General features: G+C 37.3%; 3 protein-coding genes across 3 annotated transcripts; 2 read left to right on the forward strand and 1 right to left on the reverse strand.

Annotated features, from left to right (window-relative positions):
- Positions 1-185: 185 nt before the first annotated feature.
- Positions 186-3,812, reverse strand: MONOS_9334 (putative protein FAM50; the record flags this gene model as incomplete). The annotated part of the gene is made up of 7 exons (XM_067879825.1): positions 3,647-3,812; positions 3,456-3,562; positions 3,136-3,395; positions 2,408-3,069; positions 1,142-1,922; positions 957-1,036; positions 186-827 (listed from the first exon to the last, which is right to left on the reverse strand). The coding sequence occupies exons 1-7, from the start codon at positions 3,797-3,799 to the stop codon at positions 186-188; spliced, it is 2,685 nt and encodes an 894-aa protein (XP_067731902.1). The 5' UTR covers positions 3,800-3,812.
- A 5,752-nt stretch (positions 3,813-9,564) lies between these two features.
- Positions 9,565-19,178, forward strand: MONOS_6501 (uncharacterized protein; the record flags this gene model as incomplete). The annotated part of the gene is made up of 1 exon (XM_067876741.1): positions 9,565-19,178. One exon carries the CDS (start codon positions 9,565-9,567, stop codon positions 18,664-18,666), a length of 9,102 nt encoding a protein of 3,033 aa, XP_067731903.1. The 3' UTR covers positions 18,667-19,178.
- A 721-nt stretch (positions 19,179-19,899) lies between these two features.
- MONOS_6500 (uncharacterized protein) lies at positions 19,900-23,957 on the forward strand (the record flags this gene model as incomplete). Its single annotated transcript, XM_067876740.1, has 2 exons — positions 19,900-19,953; positions 20,019-23,957. 2 exons carry the CDS (start codon positions 19,900-19,902, stop codon positions 23,955-23,957), a joined length of 3,993 nt encoding a protein of 1,330 aa, XP_067731904.1.
- Positions 23,958-23,975: the final 18 nt, after the last annotated feature.

A 23,975-nucleotide genomic window follows, 5' to 3' on the forward strand; every position in this document is an offset into this window, starting at 1 on the left:
TTGCGTTTGTAATTGCACCTTTAATATTCAATAAAAAATAAGAAATTGTTGTTTATTTGGAAAATTCTTTCTTTCTTTCTTTCCACGCATGAAAAAAATCAAATCTCAAATCTTTCATGCAAAATAAATCATAAAAAGTAATAAAAGCAAATAAATACAAAACATTAGTTTATGTTTTTTTGTAACTAAAATGTAATTACAATTTTCGGAATAGACGGTTTTTTTGGATGACGATGGCGAGAATTACGATGCTGAGCAGATGAAGATGGAAGGGCGGTTGAAGACTGTTGTGATGACTGCAGATATTGAGAAGAGAACTGCTTGTGGAGCAATAGTGAAGAAGAAGGCGAAGCTATTGGCCGAGAAGGGAGCGCAGCCCGAGACTGAACAGGAAGAGATGAAAAGTCCATTGAATCTCCATTCAGATCGTTGTCCATCCAGTCATCATTCACCGAGCGTGCAAAAGACGGTCGAAATGACTGTACGGTGGAAGTGCTGGCTCCGCGGGACGTTCTTCGTATGTGATGTGATGGTGTGGAAGCAGAAATCAAAGAGAGATTGCTCGGAAGAGACTGCAAAGCAGCGATAGACGATGAAGTGCTTGTGATGGTGGGTGTGCGAGAGTTGCGGGTCGATGCGGAGGCGACTGAAGAGAACGACGCTGAAGAAGGAGAAGTGTGAAGAGAAGATCGAGGTGCAATGACGTGGGCGCTGTGAGTGATTATCTGTGAATTTGATGAGGAGGTGATTGCAGCAGGATGCTTAAGTGCATACAGAGAAAGCTGCTGCTCGCGAGTGTATATTTGGATTCCACAGACAGAAGGAAGCTGTCAAAGGAAAATGTGAAACAGGAAAAAAAAATTGAAGTATAAATATTTTCATAATTTTAGCGCATGAAAGATTAAGACAGAAAATAGCAAGAATTATTATTGAGATTTATAAAAACGTATTCATACGTTTAAAATATACTGCGTCAAGCACAAGGAAGTTGCTATCAACGAAACGGATATGAAAATCGTTTCCGCAAAATGAAGAGCTGGTAAATGTTTATATTAACGTTTAGCAAAATTGAATAAATAAACAAAGAAAATATTTTTTTTCGCAAAAAAATTAACACATTAAGAAAAAATAATATAAATACCAGCAACTGTCCATTCAAAGGCATTAAAAGTTCCTTCTCTAGCATCATCGCGAGATCCACTATCGATGAATTCTGCCTGTTTATGAGCTGCCCTTGCAACAGCAAGGCATTCTGTGCTGAGAAGCATGAGGACGAAAATACTTACACACGCGACACAAGCAATACATAGCCATTTTCTTTTTCTCATTTTCTGCTTATATATTTCAATGGCTCTTTCTCTTTCTTGCTTAACAATGGCAATCATTCGTTTTTTCTTCATTTCTTGCTCGCTTGTCATTTCTTCTCCTTCATTTTCATCGTTTCCAAGCTCCCATTCCAATCCAACCAATTCTTCGATTTTTCCGCAACAGCTAACACATAAAGATAACACACCAGCAACTAATCCAAGCATGAAAGTTACAATATTAAACGTTATTAAAAGGAAATCATTTTTCAAAATGCCCATTCTGTTCAATGAAGTCAGTATTGATGTTGTTGAGTCAAATCCTTCCAAATCTTGGATTGCACCAATTAACGACGCAACTCGGAAACAAATTAATGCAAACAAAATTTGTGGTGTGGCTTTTCCAATGCATTCGGCAAAAAATGCGCGAGTGGTAACTCTAGAAATTGTTTGAAGTGAAAAGAACATTGCCAACAAAAGACCAGCACCAAAAAAAGCAATCATAAAATGCATTGTCAACGATGCTTTGGTAGAATAAAATGAATATAGTGGTTCTAATAAACCCAAATGGTTCTCATTTGCAGCCTGATTTGTAATTGTGTCTAATGATGAAGCTGACTGTAAAATTGGAAGAGTAAAGTAATAATAAAAACAAAATGGCATGATTGTAAAAATCATCATCATGTAGATGCGTAAAGGGACGAACATAAATTTTGCAGGGTTATCTGCATAAAAAGACGCAAAAAGCCCAAAGCCACATCCAATGACGCTCCACAGAAATATACAAATGCAAATAAAATCATAAAATGAAATACTTCGTGCGCCAAAAGACAAGAGTAGCTGTAATGAAAGTTGGAGAGTACTTATTCCAAGCACAAAAAATATGGATGTGTGTATTCGAGGCTTTGATCTCTCGACTGAAAGCAAACGCATTTCAAAAGTAACTAAATAATAACAATATTAATCAAAGATGCATACAAGATGAAGAGGTACTCCCCATTAGCTCAAGTATTTCTCAATTTCTTTTCCAGAAACAAATTTTTATTAATGTGGTAAAATAGATCTATTTTTAAAACAAAAATGAAATGATATAAAAATCAAACAGCTTTTCCAATAGCCCTCAGCTTTCTTTTTTCTTCTTCTAATTTTTCGAGTTCTGCTTTTTCCTTTTCTCTTTTCTCCTTAAGTTTATCGTGAATTGTATACGTTTCATATTTCTTTTCAGGATTAAATAATTCCCATCTATTAGTTGGAAAAAGGTGCTTATTTTGTTCGTACCACCTTCGATCAACAACCTTAGCAGCGTGGGATTCGTCTTTCTCAATTCGCGTATCTGCCATAAGCCTAATATCTTCATGGACATCCCAGTTCCATAATGGACCAGACTTTCCTCTGGCTTTTGATGCTATCAAGTCGTAAAATGTGATGTGATGAGGCAGAATAACATCTTCTTTCACAAACAGCACGTCACTTGTTGACCATGTTTTTGCAAACTTTAGATTTTTGGTTTGATGTTCGACTTTCAAAACTTCAGTTAAAAATTCACCAATCGTTGCACCCTTTTTAATTGTAATTGTTCTTCTATGTCCTGATCCATCCCAAAGAGAATAGATAACATCAATTAACTCGTTTTTTTCCTTAGCTGTTTTTTCTTCGAACTCTGCTGACAACCTAGCAACTTCGGCTGCAATTTTAAGCTCTCTTTCTCTATCGGGCAAAAAATCAGTATCGGCTGTAGGATCTTTGCACGACACCCTAAAAACAACTGGAAATATTTATTTTAATAAGAATTAATCAAAGAAAGTTTGACGAATATATTTGAAAAAAAAACCGGGTTTAGATTCTGATCCATCTGTTTTTTTATCATTTTTTTCTCCTTCAAGCTCATCTTCTTCATTTTCTTCCTCGTCTTCATCCTCTTCTGTGATAAAAGATAATTTTTGAGATGGAAGAGATAACTTCTGTTTCTTTTTTTCTGCTCTCATTTTTTCTATTCCCTCAGTTTGCTCTAATAATTTTTGGGCTTCAGCAAGTTCAATATTCTGTTGAATTGACAAAAACTGATCATGAGAAAGAAGGCCAACAGTATTTCTTATGGATGAAGTAAATTTTCACAAAATACTGCAGTGCGAGAAAAGAATAAAAACAAACTGTCTAAGTCTATCCTCTCCATCATCTTTTTGTGAAACAAAGCGTTCTCCAAAAGTGGAATCAATTTTTGTAGTTTCTTCGATTCTCTTCTTTTGCCGCTCAAATTCCTGAAGTCAAAAATTGAGCATCATTAACAGCAAATTTCTCATAAAAAATGATGGAATTTTGTAAAAAAATATTGCATTGAATACCTCAATTTGTGCCTGACGTTTTTTATGGAGAGCAAGAATTCGAGAAACATGCCCGCCGGAACCTGGTCCTGACATTGCATTAAACTGGATGCCTGCAGCAGTTATTGCCTCGCCTTTGCCAGTTTTAGTTGTCGTAGAAGTTGGAACGGACATGAAAAAGGCAAGTAATATTCCCCCTTCAACCTTTTTGAATTATATTATGGAAACAGATTATCAATGTCAGACAAGACGATAAAAACTATTCAAAAATTCTTTCCAATTGAATACTGATGCACAACTCAGTTGATTTTTTTTTTTAAGATAAAAAATTTTTTTCCTTAAAAAACTAGAAAAAAAAAATTTGTCCAAAGTTATTTTTGTTGAGAAATTCTTTGGAAAGAGGTGACTTTGGATGTTCCTGATTTTTTCTTAAAATTCATGAATAAATGGGGGGAAATACAGTTATCGCATAAAATACCGGACAAGATCGATTTCACAATATAGTTAGTGTTAATAATGGTGGACACTTTCAATAACTGTGGACAGCAGCATTTTCTCAACAACCGTTGAAAGTTGCTTTTTGACAATTAACCCAATTATTCCCTCAATGAATATGAAGTTATATGAATTGTTTCAATCACCCATCCAGCACAAAAATTTTTTTTTAAAATTATTTTCTGTTTTCGGAGAAATTCGGAGAATCTTATTTCTCCGAGTTTCTCCGAAAATAGAAAATGTTTTTTTCAAAATTCTGCAGAGCAAGTTGTTTAATTTTTGTTTGACTTATAAGTTCATATTCATTTAAGGAATAATTGGGTTAATTGCCAAAAAGCAACTTTTGATGGTTGTTGAGATAAAGCCACTGTCCACAGTTATTGAAAGTGTCCACCATTATTAACACTAACTATAACTACTAAAGGAATAATTCTGACAATTTTCCTCAAAATATATCTCGTCAATACAAACTCATTTGATAAACGAGACTTCACTTCAGCTTCATTTGTGCTCAGAGAAAATTATTTTTGAAATCTCGGAGAAACTCAAAATCCTATTTCTCCTATATTTCTAAAATACTTTTTTCTGAGCACAAATGAAGTTATTTTGAAAGTTTTGTATGTCAAATAAATTTGCATTAATGAATTATATTTTGAGGAAAATTGTCAGAATTATTCCTTTTGCAGTTATTGTGAAATCGATCTTGTCCGGTATTTTGTGCGATGTCCGGTATTTTATGCGGTAACTGTATGGACTTTCAAGCTTTTTTTGCTCAAAGCATTGAAAAATTGCCTAACTCATAACTTTATTTCACTTTCTCGGATTTCAAAATAAATTTGATTTTCATTTCTGTAAGCATGCATCGTTGAAATCAAAGCATAAATTATTGTGTCATTTCACGAATTTCAATAAATCGACCGATTTTTATTGAATTTTTTAATCTCAAAAAGTGAATGAAAAGTGCATAATTTTTCTATGAAAATGCCTGAAGCCAAATATTTTGCCCTAAATGGCAAAAAAATGCAATATTAAGATCTAAAAAATGAATCATGTATTGTAAGTGTCAATAATGGTGGACACTTTCAATAACTGTTGACAGTGGAATTGTCTCTATAACCATTGACATTTGCTTTTTGATAATAAACCCAATCATTTCTTCTATAAATACAAACTAATAAGTCATACCAAAATGATACAACTTGCTTCCAAGAATAAAGAAAGATTCAATTGTAATATTCGGAAAAACTCGGAGAAATAAGATTCTCCGAGTTTCTCCGAAAAGAATAAATGATTTTTGAATTATTTCATTGTGTTAAATGGGTAATTAAAACAATTCATATAAGTTTGTATTTATTGAAGAAATGATTGGGTTTATTATCAAAAAGCAAGTGTCAACGGTTGTTGAGATAATGCGACTGTCCACGGTCATTGAAAGTGTCCACCATTATTAATACTTCCAATAAATAATATCCTATTGATTGAAACCAAAAATGATTGTGTTGTTTTTTATTCGCATCGTCACTTTCATGAGGCTTTTTTCAAATTTCGTTTCAATGTTTGAATTGAGTCATTATCAACCCTAACAATTGTTTAGAGCACTTATATGCAAATAAATAAATTAATAAAAGGGATTTTTTTTTGTTTCTGAAACAAATTATCCGAAATTTTTGTTATTTTTATTTTCGATTAAAGGACAGTTGTTTTTGAGAACGAAAGCACTGAAAAAGTGAAATGAAGAATAAAACATTTTATCAAAATAAAAGAGAGCTGATGAATGTTAACTTATGAACGCAAAGCTTTTTAATGTTGAGTATTTTAAACTTTGAAGGGAACTTTTAAGAAAACTTAATCCAATTCCTTGAAAATAGAGATGTGAATTACAAAATTTCAAAGCTAAACCATACATTTCATTTTTTGCTCCGTTGTTGTTTCAAACTTTTCATATCGAATTGCAGTATATAAAGAAATAACTATATCATTAATGTATTATTCACAAACATGTGACAATTTTAGATTGTGCAAAAAATACTGGACAAGACCGATTTCTCAATAACCGCAAAATGAATGATTCTGATAATTTTTATCACAATATATCTCATCAATTCAAACTCATTTGATAAACGAGATTTTCAAAATAGCTTCATTTGTGCTCAGAGAAAATTATTTTTAAAATCTCGGAGGAACTCAAAATCTCATTTCTCAAAGATTTCAATTTCAATTTTCTCTGAGCACAAATTAAGCTATTTTGAAAATCTCGTTTATCAAATGAGTTTGAATTGATGAGATATATTGTGATAAAAATTATCAGAATCATTCATTTTGCGGTTATTGAGAAATCGGTCTTGTCCAGTATTTTTTGCACAATCTTTGCCAAGAACAAAAATTTCCAATCTTTTTATTTAAAAATATTCACTCTTGGTTGATGGATTTGCTTTGATGAGAATGAAGAAAATGCATTTTTAATTCATTTATTTTTATTTTATATTTGACTTTTTTTTCTTTTTCTTTTTTTTTCTTTTGATACCACATTTTCGTTAGGATTGAGAAAAATTTTTGAAATCTTAATGTGTTTCAAAAAATATAAACATTTATAATTCAATTGAAGCAAAGGAAATAACAGAAAGCATTGATCTTGCAGCTCTTTTTTATTAAAAAAATCTCATTGAGAATGTGATTTTGATAAAAATTTGAACGAAAGTGTTTATTCCAAAACAACAAATAAGAAAAACAATTATTTATTTATTTATTTATTAATTTTCCCACAAATGTTGAATGAATGACAATATTAATAAAGCAACAGTTTGACTTGAAATAATTACAGAGGAATCACAAAATGGATATATCACTTAACAGTGTTCATTTTTGAATATTCTTAACAATTATTCAATCTGAAAAATTTGACAAAAATAATAAGGTTTCAAAAATAATCACACATGTGTATTGAATTTTAAAAAATATTAACAAAAACAATTTGTTCAAGATTATCTTTCTTGCCGTTTTTTGTAAATTAAAAAATGGACTTTCAGAAGTATTGGTGTATTGATTTAATAACACTGATAATTATTGAAAAGAATTAAAATATGCACTTCCTTGTATATTTGAATTTTTAAAAATTTTGTTTTGTCACATTTTTATTTAAATAAACGAACGATCGTTTACATAACATTTTCGAAAAGATCAAAATACAATGTTTTGGTCCGCAGGAATTGTGCAAAAGACAATGCATTCTGTAACTTCCATGAAACTCTGAGAACAGTTTATAGTTTCAATTGGGAAAGAGCTACTTCTTTATCGCTTTGAAATGAGCGTGAAAAAAGTGGGTTTTTAACATTTTTTGTTTTTTGATGCGATTGTCTTCATCCATCGAAAAAAATGATTATCCCCAGGCTTAAGAGTTATGTTTCTGTGTGGTGTGTATTTTATTTTATTCATTCTTTGCAAAGAATTTGATTTTGTTGAAAAACAAAAAGCTTGAAAACTTCTGTTGGATGCTCAAAAACATCAAATCGTGATGTTTGCCAACAACAAAATGCGCATGTTTGTTTATTCAAAGGAGATGTTGGCTTTGCAAGATTGAAATCATTTTTGACAACTTCAATCATAGAAATTTATTTCTATCAAGATTGCAGTTGAAATGGAGATGAAAGTTATCGTGACAAATAAACATATTGGAATAGAACATTCGGAAAATGTTGCGCATTCGGCTTCTCCCCAACGCTGCATATTGTTCAACTTTGTTGAATTTTGTAATTAGAGGAAAAATGCTTGAAAATTTGTATTTGCCAGCTCTAATTCTTTGGAAGGCATTCAGTCAATCTTGTTGCAAATAGATTTTCTGATTTTCAGTTTATCAGCGAATATTTGCATTCTTTTCCATTTCATTGCTGTTCCTGTTATCAATCAATTTCTGGAAAAGCAAGTTCATTGATGAAACACCATTTGATATTCCTTTGAATGAACAAACTGGATTTTGAAAATCAGCATTAATGAGGCAGGGTGGATCCTTTGCTATCCTTCATCTTCTTTATAACGGATGCAATCAAATAAAGCAAAAGTATTTTTGATGCGTTGTATTGGCTGGATTTTCAATTTTTTCAATCATACAAATGAAAAGTCAATTCCAAAAGAGAACAAAGGGAAAAATGGAGTTATCAAGAAAGATGAAGCAGTTGCATGAGATTCAACAATTTCAATTTCAACATGAAGAAGAAGAAAATGATTTTGGATGGAAAGGTTATATCCAATCAAAGCATACCTTTAGGAGTCTTATCAATTGAAAAACAAAAAGAGGTGTTTTATATTTGTTTGTATCTATTGTTTGAATTCTATTTATTTTATTTATTTATTTCTCTTATTCTGGATTAATTGATATTTGGTTTTTTTTAATAGACAGACAAATGGAAATGGGAAATATTCAGATTTTGAAAAGATAATCAGCAATTGTGACAAATCAGGAGCTGAAGGGAATTATCTTTTTTGGATGATTCAAGTTATTTAAAGACAACTACGAAAGAAGGAAGGAAATGAGGAACAATGAAATCGGAGCTGATTTCACACTTTGAGGAAACAAATTCTCAGAGGGAGATGAAGTGAGAAGACAATTTGGTTTGATTTTTTTATTTCATTGTTTTTGTTAAAAATCCATTTTTTGGAATATGAATTTTGCCAGGAGTTATTCTCTTTCAAATTTGGAGTTGAATATTTCTATCTGCACAGCATTCCAAAGGATTCATCTTTCATCCACTATCTTTGCATTAACTGTCATTTCTTTTCGTGAAATGAGCAGGAACTGTATTGACTCACAGGATGAAAGAATTAGATAATGAATAGAAAATGAAAGATTGAAATGAGGTTTGAGACGACAAGCTGAATGTATTTTTGAAAAATAAAAAAAAGTTTGATTATAAAAAAGTGAGAACATGGAATAACAACTTGTTTCATTGTTCTTTTTTTATCTCATATATTTTTTTTGAATGTTTGTATTTCTTTCTCATTGTGCCTTTTTGTTGATTATTCATTGTTTTTGAATGAAAAATCTATTTACTTCATTTTTTTTTTTGATCCTTTCATATTTGAATTCAGCGAACAAGATGATGAAAAAAGAATGAAACAAAATGATGAGTGAGCTTGTTGACAGTTGATATTTAGAACATTTATTGTTGTTTCTGAAGAGTTGGAAATTGAAAAAATATCTTTCAAATAATTCTAATTATTGATGATTCAAAAAGTTTGTGGATATTTTTAATTCTTTCATGAAGAATTTATTCTTTTTCAAATTTTGGATTTGGCAGGAAAAGAGAAGAAAAGATGAATGATTTATCAAAATGACCCATAACAGAATAACTCGAGTGAGAAAAACAGAATAAAAAGGGAATTAAATGAGAAATCGAGTTTTTATTGTTTTGAGTTTTGTTGCCTCTGCATCCATATTGCAATGTCAGTGCATGTCCTTGGGTTCAACAATTGAAGATGCATTCTCGAAGGATGGAGAGAAAGAAAGCGAAATGATTCCTGCATGTGAACATTCATCAGACTATGGTGAATTTGAGATGAAAACATTTGATACAAAAAATGAGGAAATGCATTGTTCCCTCAAAAATGGAGACAGCGAAGGAGCTGATGAAAGAAAAAGGGTTTTGATGAAAAACAAGGAAAACAAAGCCAAAGTGAAGAGCAATGATCCTTTTGATGAAAAACGTGAGGATTGTTCAAATACTGACATTTTGAAAGTGGGCAGAAAGGGGAATGGATTTGGGAGAAGTGAGATGAAAGGAAGTGTGATTTTGAAGAATTCGTCAGTGCATTTGAGAGGATTGGGGATGGGCTGTGGAGATGGAAAAGGCATTGCCTGTGCTTGGAGCGAAAGTGAGATTGCGATGGATGGATGTGGGGTGATTGTGGAAAGTGGTATTTCGCCATTGGATTTGAAGGGAAGCTGTGCAACATTGGTGAATATCTCTCTCAAAACTTCAAAAACTCAATTCCCTCAAATTCCTCCTCTTTTTGCTTCAAATCCAACTGAGGATCGTTTGCAATGTTTTGGAAGAGTTTCGATTTGTTCATCTCGTTTTTCTTCAATGACACTCTCTTCAGCGCCATTTTTGTCATCACCATCTATTGAGAGTGCTTCACTCTCAAACATGGTTTTTTCCAACATTTCGATATCTCCATCTTCTCGAGGATCTGTTTCAACATCTTGTTGGGAATGCTCCACTTTGATGGATGGCTGCTTATTCTTATCAGTTTGTGATGTGTATGATGGAGGAATCATCCAATCAATCAATTCTCCACTTTCATCGCTGGTTGTTTCAAACACCTCATTTGTTGGGTGTTGTCGCACAAGAAATGTTGAATTCATTGGAAGCGAAGATAACAAGAAATCCCCAGGAAGGCAGAATTTAACAGATAATGGAGCAAACACATTCACTTGGTGCGAATGGAATGGTTCAAGAACAACTGGAACAACTTATTCTTACACTGATAGTGCATCAAATGGCGGAGCTATTTTCATGTGTAGTCGGCCAATGGGAATGCTTTCAGTGAAATTATGTTCGTTCAATGTCTGTCTTGCGCACTACACTGGAGGAGGAATAACATGCAATTCAATTGATTCAATTGAGATTGTGAACAGCAAATTCAATGGTTGTGTATCTGAAACTTTTATTGGAGGAGGAATATATGCTTGTCCGATTTCTGCATGTGTAAGGATCAGTGAATGCGAATTTTTGAATTGTAAAGCAAATGGAAATGGAGGTGGACTTAATCTTGAATCTTTTGGTGTTTCAAAATCGGAATGCATTAAAGAAGAACAGGGAGAAGGAGAAAGTGCTTGCATTTTTGAGTGCTCATTCACTTCTTGCTCAATCACAAATACGCTTGGAGGAGGGATGTTTTGCAAAGGTGTTCCAGCCACGCAATTCAAAATGAGGAGCATTCAGTTTATTTCTTGTTTAGCAGTATCAAGAGGAGGAGCGTTATGTTTTGCTCCTTGGCGTGAAGTGATGTTAGAAGATCATGTTTATTGCCTTTTCCTATTTTTCCATAATTGCACATGCACTGATTCCACTCCATGTGGTCGCGATATTTATTTCGAAGATCGTTACAATCTTATGCCATCATCAGGTAATCCGTTATTTGAATCTTACACAACAAACCGTGATGATGAGAGAGTTTGTTTTGCATTCGATTATACAACTGGTAATTGGTCATATCAACACACGCAAAAGAAGTGGTGGTTGAATGAAGGAATAAAGAATATTTATGTGGGGTTTGGTGGAGATGACTCAAGTGATATGTGTGGGATGAGTGCTTCTGCTCCTTGCAAGACAGTTGGACATGCTGCGGAGAAGAGCATGGCACAGCTGAACTCTTCGATCACAGTGCTGAGTGGAAAGCATGTGAGCGAAGGGGCGACGATCAGTGTTGGGGAAAAGAAGATTTCAATTGTTGGGAAAGGGAAAGCAGTGAGTGTGATTGGGACAAGTGCGCTTTCTTCGCCTTCTCCAACGCTGTTCAGCGTGACGAGTGGGCAGCTGGAGATGGGGCATGTGGGGATCGATCACAACTCAATAAGAAGCTCGTCACCGAATGTGTTTGTGGTGTCTGTTGGGAGCGGGACTCTTTCTCTGGAGGATGTGGTGATCTCATCAAGCGTTAATGGAGAGAGTGGAATATCGGCATCGGTGTTTGTGTTGGCTCTGTCGCAATTGAGGATGAGTGATGTTGAGATAAAAAACATGAAAATGAATCAACCACTCTTTGCTGAACCATCATCAGCAGGATCATCATCAGGAGAGAGCATTCTGGGGAATTTGACAGTTCGAAATGTGAATCGGACAACAGGGGATGGGGTTGTGTTGGCAAAGAGGGTGAAGGCAGGAGAGACATTTGTGGTGTGGAATGCAACGATGGAAGGGTGCGAGTGTGTGAATGGGAATGGCGGAGGGATAAAGGTTGAGTTGGAAGCGCCACCAAGCAAAGTTCGAATTGGAGATTCAACATCACACAGTGGAGGAGCAACAGCATTTAATCGATGCAGTTGCAGAGGATATGGAGGAGGAGTGATGCTATTTCTGGCAGATGACTCATTTGATTTTACGATATCATCAGTGAGTTTTGTTGGTTGCAGTGCTTCAAATGGAGGGAAAGATGTGTTTGTGAATGGGAGCAGGCTGGTGAGTGGGACAATAATAGCCACAAAGCTGAATTTCTCACGAAATGTTTCTATTTATGATGAGCTGATGGGATATGACCGGAACGAGATAGGGATGGGAATATTCCCATTGAATGTGTTTTTTGACACATTTTCAGGAGCAGCACATGTGGGGAAAGCGGTGAATGGGTATGGAGGATATGACTCGTGGTTTTGTGGGTTTGGGTATTTTCCATGCAAAACGATCGCGTTTGCTTCACAGAACAGATTCAGTTCGTCAAAGAAGAACATTGTGCTGGATTCAGGGTTTGAGCTGGGAGAGGTTGTGTCGATGGCGGGGTCATATGAATGGGAGGTGTATTGTGGGATTAACAAGACGAATGTGAATGCGAGGGTGCCGAGTGGAATGACATCTTCGTATTTGATAAATATTCAGAGGGCAAGCTCAATAAAGAACATTGCGTTCCAAATTCCATTTTCCTTGTCGAGTGCAACATCGCTCATTGGTTTGACCAGCTCATCACTCACACTCACAGATTGCTCAGTTGCTCATTCATCAGAGAGCACATCGAGTGTAGCCTTTGGATATAGCATTGTGAATGTGCAAGGTGGGAGTCTGAAAATGGAACGATTTGTGATTGGTGGAGCACTTGTGTTTGGAGCTCATTCAGCGATTGAATTTTGTGAAGGAATGACGAGTGTGATTTGTTCAGGATGCAATATCAGTGGAGTCAAAAGGAATGAAGGAGATGGAGGATGGATGAAAGGAACAGTTGGGTCGAGTGGAACATTGACTGTTGATGGATGTAATGTGAATGGGTGCAGTTGTGTTGGTGGAAAGGGAGGAGGAATATATGTTGTGTTGAAGGGAAATGGGAAAGTGGTTGTGAATGGAACGAGTGTGATTGATGGGAATAAGGCAGAGAATAATGGAGGGAATGGAGGGAGAGGAGGAGGGATGTTTGTGTTGATGGAGAGTGGGGGATGTGGATTGACAATTGGACAGAATGTTGAGTTTTCGAAAGATCATGGGAATGTTGCAGAATATGGGAAGGATGTGTTTGTGAGCTGTGGGAGTGGAGTGTTTCTTGAGTCAAAAGTGAATACCAGTTCATTTGCATTTTTTGACGCAAGCACCATTCCATCAGATGTGTTGAAGCTGAGTGGGAGTGAAAATGGGGATGAAAGTGGAGTGATCCCACTGTTTGTGTATTTGTGCACAATGGGGACAAAAGTGATTGTTGATGGGAGTGGAAGAAATGGGATGGACCATAATCATTGTGGATTTGATGGATTCAGGTGTTTGACAGTTGATTATTGTGCGAACTCAAGAATGAGCAGCACTGTGAATGAAATAGAGGTTGTCTCATCTTCATCAATAGCAAAGGAAATCACAGGACCATCATCATTTGGTGTGAGTATTTCAGGCAGAATAACATCATCAGCGGGGGAGAGGATGGGAGTGAACGTGAGTGATGGAGGATCAGCCACACAAGATTATCTTGTTGGATGTTCGAATTCACTGGCAATGAGGAGACTTTCATTTATTGTGAAGAGTCAGTTGAATTCCAGGAGAAAAGCATTCATTCATTCAACATCAACACTCAGTGTGACGAACTGTTCAGTCTCATTTGAAAGTGGGGCATTGACAAGTGGAAAGATAGGATACAGCATCATTGACATGGCAGGAGGTTATCTGATTGTTGATGGATTTGTGATGGAAAGTGGAGTGACACTGACAGTGAATGGGAAATCGCCAATATCAATGACAAGTGGAGTGAAATTGGAGATATTGAAAAGCAGAGTGAGTGGAGTGGAAGTGGAAGGTGGGAGTGAAGGTGGGGGATGCTTGAATGTTGGGATGGGCGTTAATGGGAATGCGAAAATTGAAGAATGCAATATATCCTCAACATGTTCAGGTGAAAGCGGAATGAAAGGAGGGGGGATGATGATATCAGTAGGGAAGGGAGGAACATTGAAAGTGAAAGGAGTGAAATTATCGGGATGTGTTGTGCCAAGAGAGGATGTTGAGGATGGAGGAAGAGGAATGGGAGGAGGGATGTTTGTTGAACTTCCCAATCAATTGGGAACAGTCATTTTGGAAGGAATGACATTTGAGGGGTGCAATGCCTGGAAAGGGAAGAATATGTTTGTTTCGGGATGGGATCTGAGTGAGATTGTGAACAAGGATCATTTCAAATGGGAGATGAGTGATGAGGAGTTGAGATCATTGGATGAGTTGTGTGGATGGGAAAGGAAGACAACAGGAGAGGGATATGTGATTCCACTGGTTGTGTATTTGTGGGATAATTGGAGTGGGAATGGGTTTGTTTCGAAAGAGGCAGGAGGAGACTTCAGTGGGTGTGGGTATTCAGAAGCTCCATGCTCATCAGTCGATCATCTGATTTCACTGCGATATGCAACACTTGAGGAAGGGGAAACCTCTATCAGCATTGTTGAATCAGGATTGCTTCAAAAATCAATATCTTTGCAATCATCATCATTATCAATAACTCCTATTGTATCAATTGAGGGGAGCGAGAAAGGAACAGTTCTGAAAGTGAGAGAAATGGATGATGAGGATATTGGAAAGTCGATGATAACATCGAATATTTGTCTTTCTTTCATGAACCTGTCATTTTCTCTTCCAAATGAATTGGGGAAGCATTTATCATTTATCCAATCATATTCCTCCTCTTCTGCAACACTTTCAATTATGAGCTGTTCTTTTATTTGTGAGGATTCAACAAAAGAAACGAAGTATTGTTTGATGAAAGCGGATGGAGGAAGTGTTATGATTGAGGATTGCTCTCTTTCTCAGTTCGTTCTGGCAAAAGGGTTTTTGGAGTTTGCTCCAGAAGTGAAAGTGATTGATGTGGTGAATCTTGCGATATCGAGCTCATCCATATCTGAAAAGAGTCTGATTTCACAGGGAGAGGAAGCACATGTAAGCAGATGGAATAAGAATGGAGAACGAAATGCAAAGACAATTATGAGGATGAACAGCTCAACATTCACAAACATCACATTCGAAGGGAACAACCCATGCATTGCGAATATGGATTCGTTTTCAGTTGGTGTGGAATGTGTGATGGAAGGGTGTGTGCTGACGAAGTGCATGAGTGAGATGAGCGAGGAAGGTGGAGGAATGAAGGTGTGTCTGAAGAGTGGAGAATCCGATCTGAAGGTGAGAGGATGCTCATTTGTGATGTGTGAGTGTTCAACGGTGAATGGGAGAGGAGGAGGAGTGATGATTGATGCACTTGATCCAAATGAGGGATGCATTGATACAAAAATACCACCACTTGGACTGAGATTGGAGAACATCCGATTTGTGATGAACGAGGCATTTGTGGGGAAGGATGTGTTCATCAAGTGCCACTCGATTGCAGAGCAGGTGAATGAAACGCTGTTTGTGCTGGATTTCAGCCAGGATGCTCTGAAGTCGAACAACTCAATTTGTGGGAGGGATGCAGTCAATGAAATTGATGTTGATCTGATTCCGCTGATCACATTCTTTCACTCAACTCAGGTGTTTGTGAGTGTGAATGGAAGCGATAGCAGACAGTGTGGAGCACAGAATACTCCGTGTCTGAGCATAAGTTGTGGGATTCAACATATTGAAAAAAGTCTTTTGAACGTGATGTGGATTGATGGAGAATGCTTGATTGGTGGAGAGTGTGAGATAGGAGATTTGAATGTGAAATCATTGAAGAGAGCGCAGGCAACCATCCATTTTAATGCAAGGATTGAAGAAACAGGGAGCGAAGGGAGTGCGATTGTGTTTTTGAATGAGTGTGCTGTGGAGAGGTGTGAATTTGTGTTTGGGGAATCATTTGAAGGAGTTCAGGAAAGTATTTTGAAAGAAAAGGATGGGGAATTGGAGATTTCTGAGTGCAGATTTAGCTCAGCAACGATGGATCTGGTGATGAAGAACACGATTGTGAGTGTGGAGAGTGGAGAGCTGAAGATTTCAGAAACAATATTTGATGGGATTTGCACCACAGCACCACTTCTATCATTAACAAAAGAGGGAAAGATTGTGGTTTTTGAAACAAACATCTCAGAGATTGTTAGTGAAGGAGAAGTGATTCGCATTGGAATGAAGGCAGAGGTGGAGACGAAGGAAGTGAATTTTGAGAATATCTCTGTGGAAAATGAAGGAAGTGAGATGAGGATGGATAGAGCTGAAAAAGATGTGAGTGTATTGAACTGCTCTTTTGCGAAATGCAGGAGTACAAAAGAGAAGGGGAGAATGATGGAGATTTGTGAATGTTTGAATGTAAGGATTGGATCATGCGTGTTTGATGGAAGTGCAAATGAGAGAAATGAATATCATTTGAATGAAGAAGAGGAGATGTGCAGATGGGAAGGTTCTCTTGTGGATGTTGTGAATAGTTCTGTGATGATGAAAGATTCAACAATATCGAATTCACCAGAAGGTGGAATATCAATGAGTGGAGGGGCAATTACTGTTTATGATGGAAGATTTGAAAACAACAATCCATCAATTGAGGGATATCCATCGCTGAGAAGAAACTTCATCTGTTCAGATTCTGGAATATTGAATGTGATGAGTTTGAAAGGAGGAGATGGAGTTTTGCCAAATTCATCGCTTTGGATGTTGAATGAAGGGTGCAGTTTTGAAGGGATTGTTTCAGAGAGAGATTCATCATTCTTCATTCCTGTATTAGAGAGTGTGGAAGCAAAAGGCGAGACAGATAGAATGAAACTGGCATTCAAAGGGATGCTTCTTGTTCCATGCAATTTGTCATTCTCAGTTGTGAAGAGTCTTGGAGAAGAGAAAGAGATTGAAAAACATCAATTTGATTCAAATGGATTCTTGTCAGAAAGAGAAGTTGAAGGGAGTGTAGCAAAAGATCTCATCAGCAGTTGTGGATATGAAATTGAGGTGAGCGTACATGTTTTGTTTGGGAGATCAGAATCTCCTTCTTCAACAAATTCAATCATTCTGAAGAACAAAAGTGAAATTGAACAAAAAGGGGATGAAAGAATTGCTGAAGGAGGAAAAGAAGGGAAATCGTTATGGATGTGGATTGTGATAGTTATATTTGTTGTTTTGTTCTTAATAGTTCTTGTTGTGTCAATTGTTCTGGCTGTTCGATGGAAGAAGCAAAAGAGACGAACAGAAGAATTGGAGATAATTGTGGAAGACAACATCAGAAAAGATCCGAAGCTGATTGAGATGGTGACGATGGAGATGTCACCTGAGGAGCAATGGAGGAGAGCAGAGAGAGAAGCAGAGAAGAAAAATGAAGAGAGGATAAAGAAGAGAATGAATGGGAAGGAGATGGTGCATTCGGAGTCTGAAGAGTATCTTTTGAGCGAGAGTGGATCAACAGAATACATATTGGGAAAGGACTCAGACAAGATTCCCGATTGGGCATTAGAAAAAGAGGAGGAGGAAGAGACAAGAAAAAGAACACCATCTCCATCCATTTCATCCACTTCAACAACAGACACTTCAGACACAGACACAACATTTGTTCGAACAGAAAGCCTGTGCCCCACCACCTCATCCATGTCAAACTTGGTGGATGCAATAGCCTGTTCTTCGCCTCATGAGAAGCTGATTGTGGATCTGCGAGATTCGTTGTTCATGTTGCTGCATGGGAGGAATGAAAAGAAAGAGATTGCGATTGGCACTCTGCAGGAGAGAGAAGTGACCGCTGCCCAAATCCTGTTCTGGGTGGCGAATGGCGCACTTCACTCATTTGATGAGATGGAAAACAAACTTCAATCGTTGGCTAATCTGAGTCCTCACATTGTGCTGTTTTCAGAACACATGGTTATCTGTGTTGCCATGCACTCGGAGTGTTCTTCTTCCGATTCAGATTCATCTTCGATTTCATCATCCACGATTGTAACATCTTCGTCTGATGGCTCAAGAAGGAGCAAGAGATACGCACACTCGCCTCCACCTTCATCAGCGTTTGAGGATGATGAAGACAACAGAAATGAGTGTTTGCGATGGAAGGCACCTGAGCTGCTGATCAATATGAAGATGGGAGCAACAAAAGCTTCTGTTTCGTTTTCCATTGGGATGATGTTGTGGGAATGTTTGACACTGGAGATTCCATTTTCTGATTATGAGGCTGAGATGGCTGGAAGGAAAATAAGTGAGGGGCAACTTCCAAGTTTGATGAAAGTGAACGGATCAACTTATTTAGGAGTTGTTCAATCGTGTTTGTCTCCAAATCCGTTTGATAGGTGCACATTGATTGGGCTTAAGAGGGAGTTTATCCAGCGTTTTCCAGCAGGCGCTGTCATGCCAACAGTGTCAGATGCTCTTGACTTTGAAGAAGATGCAAACGTTGATGGAAATGGAAGCAGTTGCACTTATTGTTCATCGCTATCGACGAAACTCCATTGATGATTGGCAAGATCAAAAGCGATTTGGAAATTTTGAAAAAATGAACAACAGCAAAATATTATGTTGCGATGAAATGTGTGAATAATAGCTATTGATTATTTTGTTGAAGTTTATACATGTATATTTGATAATATCCATTTGAAAGTTGAACTTTCGTTGGCTGTCACAGTTTTTTTTTCATTAGACTTCTTGCATTCGCGATTTCTTTTATGATATCGTTTTAGCACCATATTTTCACTTTGAATTTTTGGTTTATCTTTCGTTTTTTTAAAACATAATTTTTGAATTATTTTTGTAATGTATGTATTTATCACCTTTATTGAGTATTAATCTCATTTTTGACCAGATTTCTAATTCGCTAATTATTATATCCAACTGACTTGTTATTGTTTGAGTGTGTAATAGAATGTAAATATTTATCTTCTTTGTGCTTTATGAGCATTATTTTGTTTTGTTTTTTTTAATTCATGAATTTGCACAAATCACGCAAAAAGAAAACACCATTGAAAGGTCAAGAAATGAAATCTGATGAAAATTATTATTAATATATATATATATATAGTTGACGATCACAATGACAAGCATATGTATATATTAGTAAAAGTTTATTCAAAGCATATTTCATTTCAAAAATTATGTTGGAGTATTGATAAACTTCATGAGGAAATTCAGATTCACATTAATAAATTTAATTATCATAGATTATAATTTTCAGACAATTTTGAAAAAGAAGTTAATTTTTCCAATAATTAATTATTAAATTATATATTCGAAAAAAAAAATAAAATTTTGTTTAACAGTGACAAATATTTTTTAAACTACTATTTGTTTATTACAGTTGGTTTATTGAACCACTATAGTTTGTTGTTGTCTTTTAAAATCATTTTCAAATTTAATTTTTGACTCATTCAAAAAATTCATCGATTTGAAAGTTTTTTGAATCTTAAAAGAATATAAGAAATGTCATCTCAAAAAAGTGAAGATTGCCACCAAGTGGAAGAATTTCATTCGATTCCATTCGAAGATTTCAATCTTGAATGGTTTGTATAACAATCTCAATTGTGTAAAAATCCTTTTTATAGGAATCTCGAAATACAAAGATATCATAATGCACACATATTGAAAGGAATTCAAACATACGAAAACATCTGCTTTGATGTGTGCTTTTTGCAGTTTTATTTTATAAAAACTTTTTTTTAGGCACTATATTTCTTTGTGAGATTTTCTAGACAAATGCCAAAATTATCACTGGAATCCATAAAATCACTTCTTTGGATATGCTTTGATGTTTGACTTTTAAAATTATTTGCGAAAAATTCATAAATGAAAATATTCTTAAACCCCTTAAAAAGGCGCTGGAATCAATGATCCAGAAAGTTATAAGCTTCGAATCCACATTTCCCAAAGATAAATGTGCATTGATCAGCAAAGCGTCGCTTGAATTCGGATCGCTTTGTGCTACAATCCAAAATGGTTTATTAGGAATTGTTATTATTGTAAATGGATTATACTGCGATGATCGATGCCTTCCAATCATTCTCTCCTCTTCAATACAGAAATCACAGCAGCACAACAAATACTATGCTGAAGCACATGCGGAGAATGAAAGAAAAGGCTGCAGATATGATGATGGCACTTTGAAACTGAATAGCACATGCTCATCAATGAGCTCATCAACACCAACACCTTCGTCCACACCTCCAACTTGCAGTATAGAACCAACGGAGCTTCTAAGATTTATACTTTCGCTTTTGCTTCATCTTCCAATATTCTTATTTAGTTCAGAAGGCTTTTTGAAACAACCTGAAGATCAGCGAGAAGGATCGATGCTGACGGCTCAGCTTTTTGATATTATTTCCACTGCAATCAGCACACCAGCAACTCTCCGTTTAACTGAAGTTCCACCTATTTTCTCGCCAAACGCATGCGATGAAGACACTTTTCGCGGCGCACAAGATATTCAACTGAAGATATCAGTCTTCCATTTTGTGCTTTCTCTTTTGTCTGCTGGTATTGTTTCACTTCCTTCACAAGATAGCGAAGAATTCACAACTTTTAATTCTTCCATTGACTTATGCACATCAACTGCAGATGGTTTCCAAGTAATTTCTATCCTTTCAACAATGACTCTTCCCTTCCGTTTCCAACCGCTTGCCAATCCAATTCGCGGCACATCTGCAACAACTCACAAATATGAGTATACTCTCCACTCACTCTTCTGCGGATGTGTTGATGCATTCTCTATCCAGTTCCAAAGAGGAAGGCCCCAACAGACAAGCCATGATACTTCAAAACCAACCCGACCGCTTCGATCAGCTCCACCCCGCCGACGACGCCGCATCTGCGAAGAAGGCACAGTTCGTCTTCCTCTGACGTTTTTACACGGCAAGCCGACAATCGATCCGTCCTTGTTCCCGACAAAGCCCGGCGAATTGTCTGATTATGCGAACGGAGTTCCGCTTCGCCCATCGACTGTTGCAGGCACCAGACGTCCAAAGCGCAATCGCACCCCAAAGCGCAGCACGCGAAAGGCTGTTAACCGCCCTCTATCTGCTGTTCCACCAGGATCCACACAGGTGCGTGCTTGCTCGGTACAGCTAGAAAGAACATATTCGCCGCTTTTGTTTCCGACATCTCCCACGCTATCGAGCCATCTGTCGTCGTTGTCACCTCCTCCGTATTCTATTTCGCCATCGCTGTCGCCATCACGCTTACCTTCTCCGTTCCCTGCAATTTCTGTTTCTCCTTCACCGCGGCATTCGTATTCTCAGCCAGATTCTGCGAAAGGATCTCCATCTTTGAACAGCTCTTTTTCTGCACCCACTTCGCCTTCTTTGACACCTTCACTTATAGCAACACCTGCTCCAAAGCCTCTTCCGATGTTTGAGCAGCCTACAACAGACATGGTATCTTTCTCACTTGAAATATCCGATGGACAATTGCACGAGTGTGCAATCACTCTTCTGATTATTCCTCAAATAAAGCAAGACGCCTCGCAATCTGCTTGTGTGTTGACTGAAAAGTCGTTCAGGAGCATGAAGGAATCTTCTTTTGCTTCAAACATATCAACTCAAACATTAGAGCAAACAACATTGTCCGATAAAAGTACTTCTTCACTGATTGAATATCGCCCCTCTCCTTCTGTTTCAATGAAGCAGGTTGAAGCTCTTCGTTCTCCGTCAGTTGCCGAGCGTGTGCTTTCTGCGGTTCCACAGGAGCTTCCATTCCAACCGTCAAAATCGTCCTTCGTTACCACAGTGAAGCCAAAGAGCGCATCACAAGAAAGAGCAAGTGGATGGAAGGCAGCGGCAAGGCTGAAAGAAGAGGCAGACAGGGTTGCTGCAAACAGGAAGGAAAAGAACGAAAAGGAAGACGCACTCAGAAGAGAAGGAATTTTCGACCAGGGGTGGCTTGTTTCAGGAGGAAAAGCAAGATTGCCTGACGAAGAAGATGAAACAAATGGAAAAGGAAGAAAAGCAAAACGAACACGAATAAGCGATCTGACAATTGATGTAAATCCTGCTTGTCCAGTTATTCGATCATTTCTCATGAAAAACAGGGAGAAAATCGATGTGACACTGAAATTTGGGAAGGGTTTATCTAAAAGCGAAAGCAGAAAAAGTGGCATTCGTTCGTCAGACGAGAGGGACGATGCATTTGACAGAGCAATCGGAGAGAAAAGTCCACCAGCAAAGCAAGTTATGGATGAGATGAATGGAGAAGAACGAAAAAGCAATGAATACTTATCAGGCAGTGCCTGCGCAGATGAAACGAGCGAAGAAGCCAAATGGATGCTTGTTTCGCGAGTCGATCTTTTGCTGCTTGTCGAAGGAGACGATTTCCCCTCACCGGAAAATGCGGACATTTCGATTGATCCACTTTCCACCTTCACTTTGACTCTCACACCGAAACTACCAAAGGAGAAGAAGGACCGCCATCCTTCATCAGCTGTGAATGCTTCAGGAAGGAAAAAGAAAATTTCTTTCAGCAACTTTCAGAAGAACATTCACCAAAAATCTGCAAGCTCCATCACTTCCGCTTCGACTCAAACAGAAAAAGGCGCCAATTCTTTCCTCCGCCGCTCAACAGCGTCACCGTCGATTTATTTCAATCGGCGAATCCGCCCAAACACTTCGTCAATTCACCGCGTTAGTCGCACTTCGATTTCTGGCTGCGGAAGCAGATCAGATTTACGCTCGAGCCTGCCTAATCCGCCAGTTGCTCCAACACACTTCAAATTCCATCGGAATAAACAAAAAACATCAACCAATGTGGAATCAGAGCTTGTAAGTGAGGCAAATCCTTCGCGGTACAATCAAACTGAAGAAGCTCCACAGTTTTATGGATTAATTGAGTCAGTGACGAGTTTGCCATCGTTTGTTCCTACAGCAAAAAGCAATGAAATTAGGGCTCTATCAGAATTGGGGAAAAAAGACAACGCTTTTGATTTTGCTGCGAATGAGAAACATTTGCATTTTCAGAAAGATTTCTCTCAAAATGCGAAATTGAAGCAAGCTAATCAGCATTTCCCAGCAAATGCAGCGAATCCTCAAACACCTCCATCAACACCAACCACGTCAAGACTTCCTCGAAAGTCTTCATCTCATTCAATAATATCACATCACTCACATTCACAACAACACACTTCAACAACCTTTTCTCTGCATCAGCCAGAATTTTCACGCCACAACACTCTTCTTGTTCATCCGATGCTGCGTGGGTCATTCACAACACACGCCTCATCGCCTTCTCATCCTTCTCTTCCGCCAACATTGAATCCTGCTTGGAGTGAGGAAAGCAAAGAAGCAGCTGCTTTTGTTGCTCCGCCTTTTGCAACACCAGAGACACACAATGGACAGATGCAGAATCGAAGCTCGTTACACTGGATATATGGAACAAACCGCACAATTGGAAAGAAATCTTCTATTCAAAAAGTGAAAGATGAAAATGTTAAAGAAAAACTATCGAAACGAATTTCAACTCCAAATTTGACGCCATCGTCAACCTATTCGACACTCTCGCCCATAAGCGATGAAACAAGCAAGCTTTTAAGTTCTCGTGCCTCAAGTGCATCGAGCATTCACAAAGGAGGAGCATTTACCCTTTTTGCACTGAAGGAGCAGCAGAAGCGACTGCAGACACTCAATCGCGAGCCTGTTCCCTCTTTAACAGATGCCACAAGAGTATCGCTTCTGCCATTCAGACAGGTTGATATGTTCTCTGATGATATGCTATATCTCATCAGCGATGATGAACTAAGCGATGATGATGGAACGGAGAAGTCAAATTGATATGATTTCCGTTTCTTT

Source organism: Monocercomonoides exilis (genome assembly GCF_001643675.1).
Source record: "Monocercomonoides exilis strain PA203 chromosome Unknown scaffold10-1930038, whole genome shotgun sequence".
NCBI classification, from domain to species: Eukaryota; Preaxostyla; order Oxymonadida; family Polymastigidae; genus Monocercomonoides; species Monocercomonoides exilis.